Source organism: Myotis yumanensis, unplaced genomic scaffold (genome assembly GCF_028538775.1).
Source record: "Myotis yumanensis isolate MYYU_CA2020_CCGP unplaced genomic scaffold, mMyoYum1.0.hap1 SCAF_10, whole genome shotgun sequence".
Taxonomy (NCBI): Eukaryota; Metazoa; Chordata; class Mammalia; order Chiroptera; family Vespertilionidae; genus Myotis; species Myotis yumanensis.
This window is the reverse complement of record NW_027223761.1, coordinates 40779919-40792403: the sequence shown is the minus strand read 5'-3', so window position 1 is coordinate 40792403 and position 12485 is coordinate 40779919. Positions and strand designations below refer to the sequence as shown.

The 12485-nt window shown below is 44.7% G+C and overlaps 1 protein-coding gene across 1 annotated transcript; it reads right to left on the bottom strand.

Annotated features, from left to right (window-relative positions):
- Nucleotides 1-605: 605 nt before the first annotated feature.
- On the bottom strand, nt 606-8057 carry LOC139018407 (olfactomedin-4-like). Its single transcript, XM_070427021.1, has 7 exons — nt 7982-8057; nt 5757-5815; nt 5347-5499; nt 4263-4478; nt 3924-4089; nt 3387-3546; nt 606-1284 (listed from the first exon to the last, which is right to left on the bottom strand). The coding sequence occupies exons 1-7, from the start codon at nt 8055-8057 to the stop codon at nt 606-608; spliced, it is 1509 nt and encodes a 502-aa protein (XP_070283122.1).
- Between the last annotated feature and the right edge of the window lie 4428 nt (nt 8058-12485).

Below are 12485 nucleotides of genomic sequence, written 5' to 3'. Positions count from 1 at the left end.
GCAGGACTCAGACCTAAGCCCCTCCCCAAATTACACTCAAAAGTGAGACTTATTCAGGAGAGTGAAACATTGATTATCACTCCAAGACACTGTCCCCTTTTTCCCAGGCACCGCACAGGTGGTTGGAGATAAGAAAGGGAACTTATACACCCCACCCTAATGACAAGTTCCCCTGATCTTCTACAGGGGATCAGAAGGCTCTCAATCTGAAATAATTCTAAACCTAACTCAGACAGTTCTACAATTGTAGAAGCTGTACTCACAGTTTTCAATACACAGAATATGACGTGTGTTTTTTTTAATCCAGCTCCTGCAATTCTAGGATTCTGGTAAAGGGTTGGGGGTAACATTTTCCAGCCCATATTTTGTTTCCCAATCAAACCCCAATAAAATCCACCTAGACCATTATTAAAGAGAACTTTAATGTGCTGATTGAAATATAAAGTATAAAGGACTAACTAGATATAATCAATGCCACCAATCATTAAGGCTAATGGCCATTTTGGGGAATGGTCCACCTGGAGGGTCAAGAGGAGGACACACTTCTACCAATGCTCTTCCCATTGGGCTTAGGATTTATTGGGTTTGACAGCTTTTGCAGGAGCTCAAGCCTCATAGGGCCTTTTGGCTGGTGGTGTTGATAGCTTATGCTTTAGTGGCAGGAAGCTGAGGTCATAATTGACCAGGTAGCCATCATTGTAGACATACAACTTGTGATCTAAGGAGCAGTAATTGATGCCCTGCAGCGTTTCCAGCATCTTATCCAGCAGGATGCTGAGATGGTGCTCCTTCCCAGTGGTAGTATCAAAAGCATAGAAGATCTCCTCTTGGCGGGTGCTCAGAGAGCGTAAGGCATAGAGCATCCCACAGGCCATGAAGGCCCCGGATAGGGCTGGCTTGTACTGGCTGGTGCGCCAGGTTTCTTCCACATCTAGGGTGCTGGGATTGAGGCGACTCACAACCAGGTTGCCCTTACTCTCTTCTGTAGCATAGAGCACCCACAGCCCCTTCTCATCACTGGCAAAATCTAAGTCCTTCCAGGGCACACCAGCATAGGAGAAGCGGTTGTTGTAGGTGGCGCCAGGCAACGGGCGCCGCAGAACCAGGCTGTTGGAAGAAAGGTCCACCTTGGCTATTTCACCTGTGCCGTAGTAGTTAAAGTACATGAAGTTCTTGTACACAGTATTGCCACTGCCATCACCAAAGCCCATCTTCCGCTGCTCATAGTTCTTCAGCAGTACCAGGTCATCATAAGACTTGTGCAGTCGGTAGTAGTCAAAGTACCTAGGCCAAGCACCACACCAGAGTCATCAGGTGACAGGAAGAAGCAGGGTAACAAAGTGCTATTAAAAATGGGCAGGCTGGTGTTCTAATTAATAGTGGGGGACTTTGGACTCAAACAGAATTGATTTTTAATACTTAATTTTTTACTTACAATATGCTGAGAATGAATAACTGAAAAAACATAACAGTAATAATAACATTAACAGCAACAATGCCTAATTAAATGAGATAATGGAATGTACATGCATTATCTCATTTAATTATAACAAAGTTACTTTTGGATAGGTCTTATCCCTTCAGGCTAGGAGACTATGTCTCAGGAAGGTTAAGTAATTGGCTCCAGGTTAATCAACTCATAAGTAAAATTTTTAAAAAAATATTACCATAACCAATGGACATAAGACACTGGGGGGTAGGGGAAGCCGGGGTATTGTCAAGGGCGGGGAAAAAAAAGGACACATATGTAATACCCTTTGTAATGCTTTAAGCAATAAAAAAAAAAACTGTTAAAAATTAGATGACTTATTAAGTTCTTAAGAAAAATATTCAATGATTATGATAAGGCTTAAGTTACCAACAGACTGGATACTAATTTTGCTTATTTGTCAATCTAATTAAAACAGTAAAATAATGAATCAAATAAAAAAAATATTACCTCCTTGTCAAGAGTAAGATCATGCAAATAATATAATTACTAGAGAATTCATCTCAAAGTAAGCAATCAATAAGTGATAGCTATTACTTTTTCTTCTTTATGGATAATGTCCTTTGCTTATACTTCACTGCCTCCCACCTGCTCTTGAGACACAGATGTTCTGTAATAGGACAGAGTTCTGAAGCTGGATTCAGGAAGATTTATGCCCAGAAGGTCACATTGGGAAAGTCCTTTACATCATTCCTGACTTATCAGTATTGCCACCTCTTAAGATTGGGCAGTAAGTCCTGACTTACCCACAGAGATTTTGAGACAATTTAACAAGCAAAAGCATGTAAATATGTGTTCTGTGTACTAGAAAATATATGTAGAAATAGGGAGTGTTATTATTAGCAGAAAGCTTATCTTTCTGAGATAAGCTTCAACTACTGATTCAGCCCACATTCACCCCTCCCTGCCTTCTCGGGTGAGCCTATATCACATTTCTGTATGTACTGATTTTAAAGACCTAGTCTGTGAGTTGTGTCTGCCATCCTTGCCAGGCTGCCAGTTTATTGAAGGGGTCATTCATCTACTCATTGATTCATTTAGCCATTCTTTCACAAATATTTATCTGCATCTACTATGTTGCCCACACTTTTCTATGTAATCTCATGTGATATTCTCATATATTTAATTAATCTCATTTTATAGCTGGCTGAGAGGTTCTGAGATGTTAATTCACAAAGTCACTTATCCTAGCCCTAGCTGGTTTGGCTCAGTGGATAGATAATTATCCGCCTACAGACTAAAGAGTCCTTGATTCCAGTCAGGTTTGATTTCAGTCAAGGACACATGCCTGGGTTGCAGGTTTGATCCCCAGTAGGGGGCATACAGGAAGCAGAAAATCAATGATTCTCTCTCATCATTGATATTTCTACCTCTTCCTCTCAGTTCCTCTCTGAAATCAATAAAAATATATTTAAAAACAAAAAATGTCAGATATGCTAAGTGGTAGTACTGAGATTCAAACTTAGATATATTAGACTCCACATGTCAAGTTTGGTCAAGTTTATCCTCTGAACTGTTTCTGAGCAGAAGTTAGGATTCTAAGGCTCAGATATAGAAGAGTCTTTTTCTAAAAATATGATTAAGCTAGGAATAGAACCAGCTCTGGATTACCATGGGATTAGAAATTTCAGTGAATTTGTGAAGGAAGTTTAGGGCAGTCTGGTCCATCCTTAGCCCATGAGAGGAGCACTAGGAGTTAACCTGTCAAGCCTAGACTAAGTTTGCCCAGGGACATGTCTAAAATAGAAGAATCTGGAATGGGGCCACAAAGAAACCTGGTAGGGTAGAGTAAGGAAAATTTGGAATGAATCTGATGTGGTGGTTCCATGGTGTAATGGTTAGCACTCTGGACTCTGGAATGAATCTGGTTGCAGAAGAGAAATCATCTTGGACTCACCTGCCATCTGTACGCAGAGGAGCCACCCAGTAGAGGGAAGAGGATGAGTTGGGCGCTGAGTCTCGGCCCCAGGATCCTGCCTTGTAAGAGAAGCCTCTCCAATTGAGCTGCACCACAATGGGTCTACTGACTTTCTGGAGCCCTCCATGGGCACAAGAACCTAGAAAAGAGAGCAGGCAAGGTATGACATAAGTGTGAGGCACATGACCCAGAGAGAGCAGAGTATGAAAGTGTAGTAACCATGTGTGCATTTGAGTGTATGTCCATGTGTAAGCAGATGTGATTGTGCATGAATGGAGACTAGTGTGTATGTCTGATTATAGGTATTTACACATCTATGTATCTGGCTATGCCCTTGTGTGAAAGTGTAGCAATCTCGGTCTACATCCTTTAGTGAAACACCAACCGCAAAAATAAAAGACTTACTTTATATCAAGATCTTTACTGTCCACCCCTCAGTACACCATATTCAACCCTACATGCCCAACCCTGTCATTGGGGAGATAAGATCTTTGGAAATTCAGTCTGGGGCCTCACCTGGGGGCAGGATTTGGTCAGGGTTTCTGGAGGCCTCTTCTTGCTCCTTCTCCCTCTCACATTCACGTATACGGCTCTGAAGGACATCCACTTCCTGGCGGAGAGCTCGGAAGCTGCGCTGGTCAGAGTCAGCCAGAAGCTTCAGTGTGAGGCTGGCATTAGCCACCTGAGGAAGTAAGATGCCAGGGATGTGGGTCACTGAGTGTTCTTAAGCTCCCACATTTCTCAGCTCAGGGTCTCCTTCCCCAGAAAGAAGTGATTTGGGAAACTGTCAAATTTTCAGTTAGATAAGACAGGAGGCTAGGGAGGAGAGAGAGATTCTTAAATCTATCCACATACCTGGCTCTGGAGCTGGTAGAGGATGTCCCCAGCCCTTCCCTTCGCTTTAAGCTGGGCCACCAACTCCTGTGCTCCCTCCAGCTCCAGGCGCAGCAGGTTGAAGGCTGGGGTCTCATAGGAGACAGCAGGGGCAGTAGGATTTCTGGACTTCAGGGCGCCATTCATTTCTAGGATCTGGTTGTCATTGTCTTCAATGGTGCGTGCATACTCACTGACCTGGTCATGGGTGGGGGGAGGGATGGACAGGCAGTTCATAAACCTCAACAGCTATGGCTCTTTCCATCTATTTACATCCCCACCCAGTGCCTCACAGCCTACAAAATTCTCTCATATCCCTCACCTTATTTGCTTCTATTTATAACCCTTGAGGTGAGCATTACCATTATCCCTATTTCATAGCTGAGAATGATAGCATCCTTTCACTGCAAGAAAAATAAGTCTTTCCCCTATACCACACAGATTCTCTCTTTCCTTTTCTGTTTAGAGCCACACACTCTCAGGAAAACTTTAGTGAGTGAATGAATGACCTGACTTCCAGCTTCCAGTCTGCCCCAATCCATCAACCTTCCCCAGGAGCTCCACTAGTGACCATTCAAAAAAAACACTGCCCACACCACACTGCAGGTGCAACATTTCTGTTTACTCATCCTTACTTACAGCATCACTTCCAAGCTCACTAACCTGGCCCACACACCTGTCCACCAATTGCCCCTATTTTAACTCTTCCACTTAGGCTGTCTCCTGCCTCCTTTGCACTAGTGATCCCACTTCCAAGCCTTTTCCTGTTCTCTATCCTCTTCCCATCTCCCAGTGAATCCATATTCACTAATTCACCTGTTAATATAGGAAGCACTCCCTATATAAGCCTCTCTGTTACTACTCCTGGGGATCCCCCAAAAGTGCCCAGTTTTCCCTTTAAACTAAGGATTTGCCTCAAAGATAAGTGCTGTGCTTCCTTCAGCTCCTTCTTTACCACCAGAGCTCATCCTCGTGCTAGGTTCTGGAGAGGCTGCGCCTGTGCGACCTCATGTTCCAGCCCCAGCCCCAGCCCCAGCCCAGCCCCAGCCCCAGCCCCAGCACTCACCCTGGACAGCTCCTGTTCATACTTGTTCAGGAGCTCTTGGGCTGTACTCTGCAGCTGTTCCAACTGTTTCAAGGTGACGACATTGTTGGGCAGGTAAACCACACAATAGCATAGGCCATCTTTATCCAAGGAGCCTGGCACACGTCTTACCAGCTGCAAAATGATGGTTACAGGCACATTAAGCATATATGTTGGAGCACACTGTGCTTTTAGGCAACATGAGGCAGGAGAAGAGGCTGACCCTGCTCTGGTGTGCCTAAGAAGAAGTTGTTCTTGACCCTGCACAAGAGGTTGTTCTTAACTGACTGGGCATTCTTCTGCCATGGGTTTGAGTGACCTTTTCCTTGACTTCTCATAACTGAAACCACAGTCTTCTCCAGCTCCTTTTGCTAGGGCCACCATCACCCTACCTCATATACTGGCTTGATCTGCAATTCCCATAACTGGAAGCTGACCTTTCCTGGCTGTTCTGTGGGACAGAGGAAAGCAACGCTGAAGAGACTTGTCAAGGGACCAGTTTAGGGTCTGCAGTTCTGAGCAGTACCCCCATTATAGAGATTTAGTAGATCCCCACAATTTTGTCTTGAAGAAGCAGGTATAGAGAATTCCAAATTGTCAAGAAAAAAAATATTTGCAGCATCATGGGGCACCAGAAACTAGATTGATATTCACCATTCACAAGAACATGACCAGGTAGAACTTGTTATCCACATTTTATAATTTAAAACCCAGAGGTTCTGAGAATTTTTACAACTATTATGCTGAGTCACATAATTAACAAGTGATCAGGCTGCAAGTTGCCCGAAAGTCTCATGCTTATTCTACATCCTGTGCTTATATACTAAGGGAGCTGCAGAGCTCCCAGCTGTGTTGGGGTGGGTGTGCAATGCAGGCCAAAAGGATGAGGGTGGCAGGCATTTGCTTTGCCTCAGCTAAACAGAGTGAGGGAGAAAGGTTCTAGAAATAAAAGAGACATAATTTTGGGTTCTTTGCCCCTTTACCTATTATCTTACTTATAAACCCACTGATTTGAGAGCCAGACTGCCTGAATCTACTATTGGCTCTGTGATATTGGGTGAATTACGTTACTCTCTGTGTTTCAGTGCCCTTGTAAGAAATGAGAATACTTATGTTTTACTTTATATCTTAAGAAACATAAAACACCAATCAGAATGAATATATTCACCCCTATGTTCACAGCAGTTCAATTTACAGTAGCTAAGATCTGTAAACAGCCCAAGTACAGTAGATGAGTACATGAAAAAGCTGTGGCACATTTACATCATGGAATACTATGCAGCTGTAAAAAAGAAAGATCTCTTACCCTTTGAGACAGCATGAAGGGACCTGGAGAATATTATTCTGAGTGAAATAAGCCAGTCAGAGAAAGACAAATACCATATGATTTCACTCATATGTGGAATCTAATGAACAAACTGATTTGACAAACAAAAAATATCCAAAGACATAGAGGCATAGAACAGACTGACGAATTTTAGAGGGAAGGCCTGGGGGGAGGGGGAAGATTTAACCAAATAACTTATATGCATATATGTATAATCCATGGATGTAGACAATAGTGTGGTGAAGACCTGGTTGGGGTGGGGTCAGGTGTGAGGTGGAGAGGGTCAATGGGGGGAAAATGAAGGCATCCATAATTTTTTCAATAATAAAGATGAGTTCCTTAAAAAGAACTGTAAATATATGTAGAGATTAATTTGTAAAGACTCTTACTAGCCAATGGTCATTATAATTAGTTATTATAGACTCTAAGGGTGGCAGGCACCTTATTAAGACTCATATTAGCCTGTTATTATTATGATCCCCTATGTTCATATGTCCACTCCCATTTTGAAGATTCCTTCCAAAGTTGTTGATTAGGCCTGTGGCACTAGCTGAGGTTTCTTTACAGAGTCTTTAAGAATTAAGATATGGCCGAAACCGGTTTGGCTCAGTGGATAGAGTGTCAGCCTGCGGACTGAGAGGTCCCGGGTTCGATTCCGGTCAAGGGCATGTACCTGGGTTGCGAGCATATCCCCGGTGGGGGATGTGCAAGAGGCAGCTGATTGATGTTTCTCACTCATCGATGTTTCTAACTCTCTCTATCTCTCTCCCTTCTTCTCTGTGAAAAATCAATAAAATATATTAAAAAAAAAAAAAAAAGAATTAAGATATGCCCCAGCCCTTCTCTGAATAGTCCCACACATAGTGTCCATGGTCCTGGTAGTTAATCTGGCACTGTCTTCAGTCTGCCACAACTCCAACCTAATAGTGTAGCTTTGGTGGATAATGGAGCTCAGGTCGCATGCTTACAACAGCCCAGGCTGAGCTCCCTTATCTGTAGCATCCTTAGCACACGTAAAGGGTGGCAGACTTCTGCATAAAATAAAGATTCATGAAGAGCAGTTGACAGCCCAGAATTCTTTCCACTAACTTTCACCCTTGCTTTCCCCTCTCACCCTATGCTCACCCAAGCCCAGGGATCATTGGAGCAGGCAGGGTACTCCATCCTTCTTCCATCCATCCCTCTCCACCTTCACTCTCCCCCAGAACCTGGGGTTCTTAGAAAGAATCTAAGCAATGAGGGAGGCCAGTCCAAAACACAGAACCATCTCCCTCCCTCCAGCACCTGTACCTGAGGCTGTCCTTGGATAACCAGGGGCAGCATCAGTAGAGTAGTCAGAAGAGTTGGGGCTGGTTGCATCTTGCATCAGCTACAGGATTGACTAAGACCTCTGAGTTTCCCCAGGCTTTTATCTCTGGTCCAAGTGAATAGTCTCACTAGGAGGGGGCACAGATTTCGACATCTAAACAAACTGAGGTTGGGAGAGGGTGTGGAGAAGGTAAGGGGATAAAGGGTGGGAGAGAAGGGTTGCGACAGACTGATGCCTTCAGATAGGGGGTGAAAATGAGTTTCTCACTACAAACAGGGTCTTTCTCATCCATCCCCGTGCTGAGATCTGCCCTTGTCCTGCTGGGCCACCTTGTCCAAACAGATTAAGGGAAACCTGATGCATTCTGTGGGGGCCTTGGAATGGGTCCCTTTCAATATGGATTATGGTATTTCCATCAGCCTTGAGGGAGGAAATACTCTAAGAGGAAATGCAACCCTAGCTGCTTCATCTTGAGGACAGAGCTATTAACTTAACCACGTGCCCTTGGATGAGGGCCAAGCTGTATATGTAGGGGGCTTGCTTCAGCAACACTGTACTGGTCTATTCTGTTATGTGCCCTGTCTCATCCCTAGAAATTTGTCTCCTCCGTGGTTATAGGCTCTTAAACATTTCTATGTCACCTCACTATTCAAACGCAGTCCCCTATCCAAAATCCTGATGCCAGCAGCCATCAGTGTCTGTCCTTCAGGAAAGTTCCTTCCTAGTTCTAACCAGCCACAGGAACCTGTTGAATCTTCAGTCCCCTGGCCTCCCAGCTGTGCTTCCTACAGAAAAGGAAGAGTTTGTGTCCTGAGTCCTGGATAAGAAGTCACAGTTCAGCCCTAACCGGTTTGGCTCAGTGGATAGAGCCTCGACCTGAGGACTCAAGGGTCCCAGGTTTGATCCCGGTCAAGGGCATGTACCTTAGTTGCGGGCACATCCCCAGTAGGAGGTGTGCAGGAGGCAGCTGATCAATGTTTCTCTCTCATCAATGTTTCTAACTCTCTATCCATCTCCCTTCCTCTCTATAAAAAATTAATAAAATATATTTTTTTAAAAAGAAGTCACAGTTCAGTGTCTCTGATGCTGCTATGCCTCTTAAGTACTTCTCACACCTACTCAAATACCAAAGTGGATGTCAGATTTTTCCATTGAGGAATTTTTTCTTTGTAGCTCTACTGTCTATATCCTTTATTACTTTCCAACTTCTCACTATAGCCCCAACTTCAGATATTAAGGGCACTCGGCATAAAGGCCCTCACTTACTCATCCCATGCTTTAGGGTCCCTTGCCCAGCATGCAATGCCTGGTAGGGAAAGGCATATGAAACCTACACTTCTAGGGAAATGGTTAGAAGCTTAGGTGAATGTATGACTCCAGGGAGACATGTCCTGTGCTTTGCTGGGAAATAATTGATGAGATATTATACCTAATCTTGCTTTACAGATTTTCACCCTCTGATTTCCTGCCCAAGACCAGGGATTCATTCTCCAATTCCTCCGGCCTGGTCTGGCTATAACCCTGGGGTCCAGAGGAACCACATAGATCATGGAGATAAGAAATGAGTTGGAAAACCTAAGCTGCATGAAATTGGACTCCTATCCAGATTCAGTGTCTAGGTGGGTGCTACTAGAACGTAAGGATAGGGGGAATGGAGAGAAGGATGGTGGAAGAACAGATAGAGCATGAATCATAAAACCTGGTGCTGGGGTCATCGTCCTATTATTTGGAAGCTGAAACTAGCTATCGGTACTAGTTGGGAAAGCAGGAGAAGGCTCAGTGTCTGAGCTAAGTGGGAAAACAGCTCAAGGAGGCAGCCATGGTATTGCCCACTGCCTTGCCTTCCAGAACCAACAGCTCTCCCCTATTTAGGTATTAACCACTCAGGTCAGAAACCAGATCAGTTTCTAGAGCTTTGTTCTATTTTATTCACATTTCCCCAGCCCCTTCTGTCTTCATCCCTTCAGCAAACATGGAGTCCCTGCTTGGTGTCACACAATACTTTCTCTCAGCTGCCCGTGTCCTCTGACATCCCTCCCCCCAGCTTTGATGTACCTCCCCCCAGCTCTGTGCACCTGAGTCATAGCCTGGCTGGTGTGGCTCAGTGATTGAGTGCCAACCTATGAACCAGGAGATCACAGTTCAATTCCCAGTCAGGGTACATGCCCAGGTTGCAGGCTCGAATCCCTGTGTGGGCCATGCACGAGGAAGCCGATCAATGATTCTCTATCATCATTGATGTTTCTTTCTCTCTCTTTTTCTCCTTTTCTCTCTAAAATCAATAAAAAAAAAATATTTTTTTAAAAAAATTTACTTCCTCCATTGATCAGTATAGATATCCATGTCCTGACTCAACTTGGTGGCTCTTTTCATTCTCTTTTGTCCATGGGAAAACTATTGGATTATGCAGAACTCAGTCTTGGAAAGTTCTGATTCCACTGAGGGTACAGCAGAGCATCCAGTTTAGGCTGCAATAGAAGCAACTGGGTTCAGTTCCGATGCCACAGTAACAGTGCAATTGGTGGTCAGGTTAAAATGGAGGCAGGAGGACCTTACTTATCTGGGTTTAAGTGGGTGAAAAACAGCCTGGAAGAAGGCTTTTCATGCTCCACCTAAAGACCACAGTTATGTCCTTGAACTTCGTGAGCTATAGCATCTGCTATTTTGACCTGGTCCTGGGCACTGAGGAACCTGGGGCAGGTGAACAGAGAAGAGGGTCTCTGTCCCTGAGTGATGTTATCAAGCCTCTGTGGGTGCTCGAGCTTTCTCTGCGGCACTGCTTCTGGGCCTTCTCTTACATCCCCACACTTCAGCTCTTGCAGAGAAGGTCAGGTAATAAGCCAGGCTAGACTTTTCTACATGGAAGTCTTGTTGGTTTAGAAACCAGAGCTTCCTTCTGAAGGATGAGGCTTCACCGAGTCATGGGGCCACTCTCACAATGGGAGCCCTTGTGGGCTCCTTTGAAGCTTGAGAACATTCTGTCAGGACCACAGGGCAGGCCCAGCCTTTACAAAAGAAGGAGGATATGTCAAACCCCTGAGAGCCTGAGAACTTGTCTCCCAAAACCACAGGGCAAGCACAACTGTACCCAGGCAGGGGCCTGGTAAGAAAGTTCTGTACTCAGGATGAGAGCCCTATTAGCACACTTCCTATTGGCAAAATTCCAGGAACAACTCCCCTGTTTCCCTCATGTTCACAGCCCCCACTTCTGCTCCTTCCATTTCCTCCCATAGGCTAAATGACAGGGAGGAGCAAGAATCCAGGACACACTTCCCACCTTCCAGCCTCAGCCTCTGTTCTGTGTTTGGTTCTCTACAGGCGCAGCTACACCCTTCTCATCGTCCACCTGCCTGCTTTGCTCTCCTTGCCTGCCCAGTCCCTCACCTCATCTCCAACCTCAACAAGGCCCAGCTTCCTCTGAAGGTCAGGAGTTCAGCAAAGGACACATTGAGGGAGGAGTAAGGTAGGCTCTCTGATCTCCCTGAGCTCCCAGGCACAGGACTGTCTCTGAGCTGTGTCTTGGAGTCCTGAAGCTTCTCCTTGATGGTGGTGTACTTCAAAGGTGTCACACTATAGTGTACCCATGTCTGTGATCAGGCAACTGATATACAGAACAGTTAGGGTCACATAAGGATGGGACCAGGAACAGGAGCTCCTGGATCTCAGTCTAGGACTAGTTCTTCTCCTGGAATTTTTGCTTGACTCCTCGATCGAAACAATTTTCTTCTTGACAGGAGAAGCTGCCTTTACAGCTCACACAGATTTGGCAGCTCTACTTGGCCTTGAGTTTCCACTCCCACTTTGAGGGAGCCCTCATTCCAGACTCCATTCATACTCCTTCTCCCTGGCATGAGCTTTTGGGGCCAATGGTGGTATACAGATCTACATGAACCAGTCATAGACTGTGACTTGTCTCCTACCATCTGCTACCTCCTCTCCCTGGGTTACAAGCCAGAGCTCATCACCTCCCTCTTTTTTTTCCATTGATCCTCTCAGGGGGTCTCTGGCTCCTCAGAGACATTCTACTCAGAATGAATCACATATTGTATCCTGCCTAAGGGACCTGAGGGACAAGGTATTCCCTCCAGGAAAGAATAGAACATCAAAGAACATGTTAAATGCATCAGGAAGTATTATGGGGGAAAAGAAGGCATTGGGAAAAAAGGTCAAGAAATAAACTCAGACAGGCCTGGGTGGCTCAGTGGTTGAGCATCAACCTATGAACCAGGCTGCCACAGTTTGATTCTTAGTCAGGGCACATGCCACAGATCAATGATTCTCTCTCATCATTGATGTTTCTATCACCCTATCCCTTCCTCTTTGAAATCAATAAAAGTATTTTTTTTAAAAAGAAATTAACTCAGACAGAAGCCTAGACTTGTTATATTACTTGGGATGAATAGATTAATCACTTTGAACTTTGATTTAAACAGAATATGTGGTCCCCACCCTGATTTTGGAGGAGGAGGTAGTTATGAGAGGGAA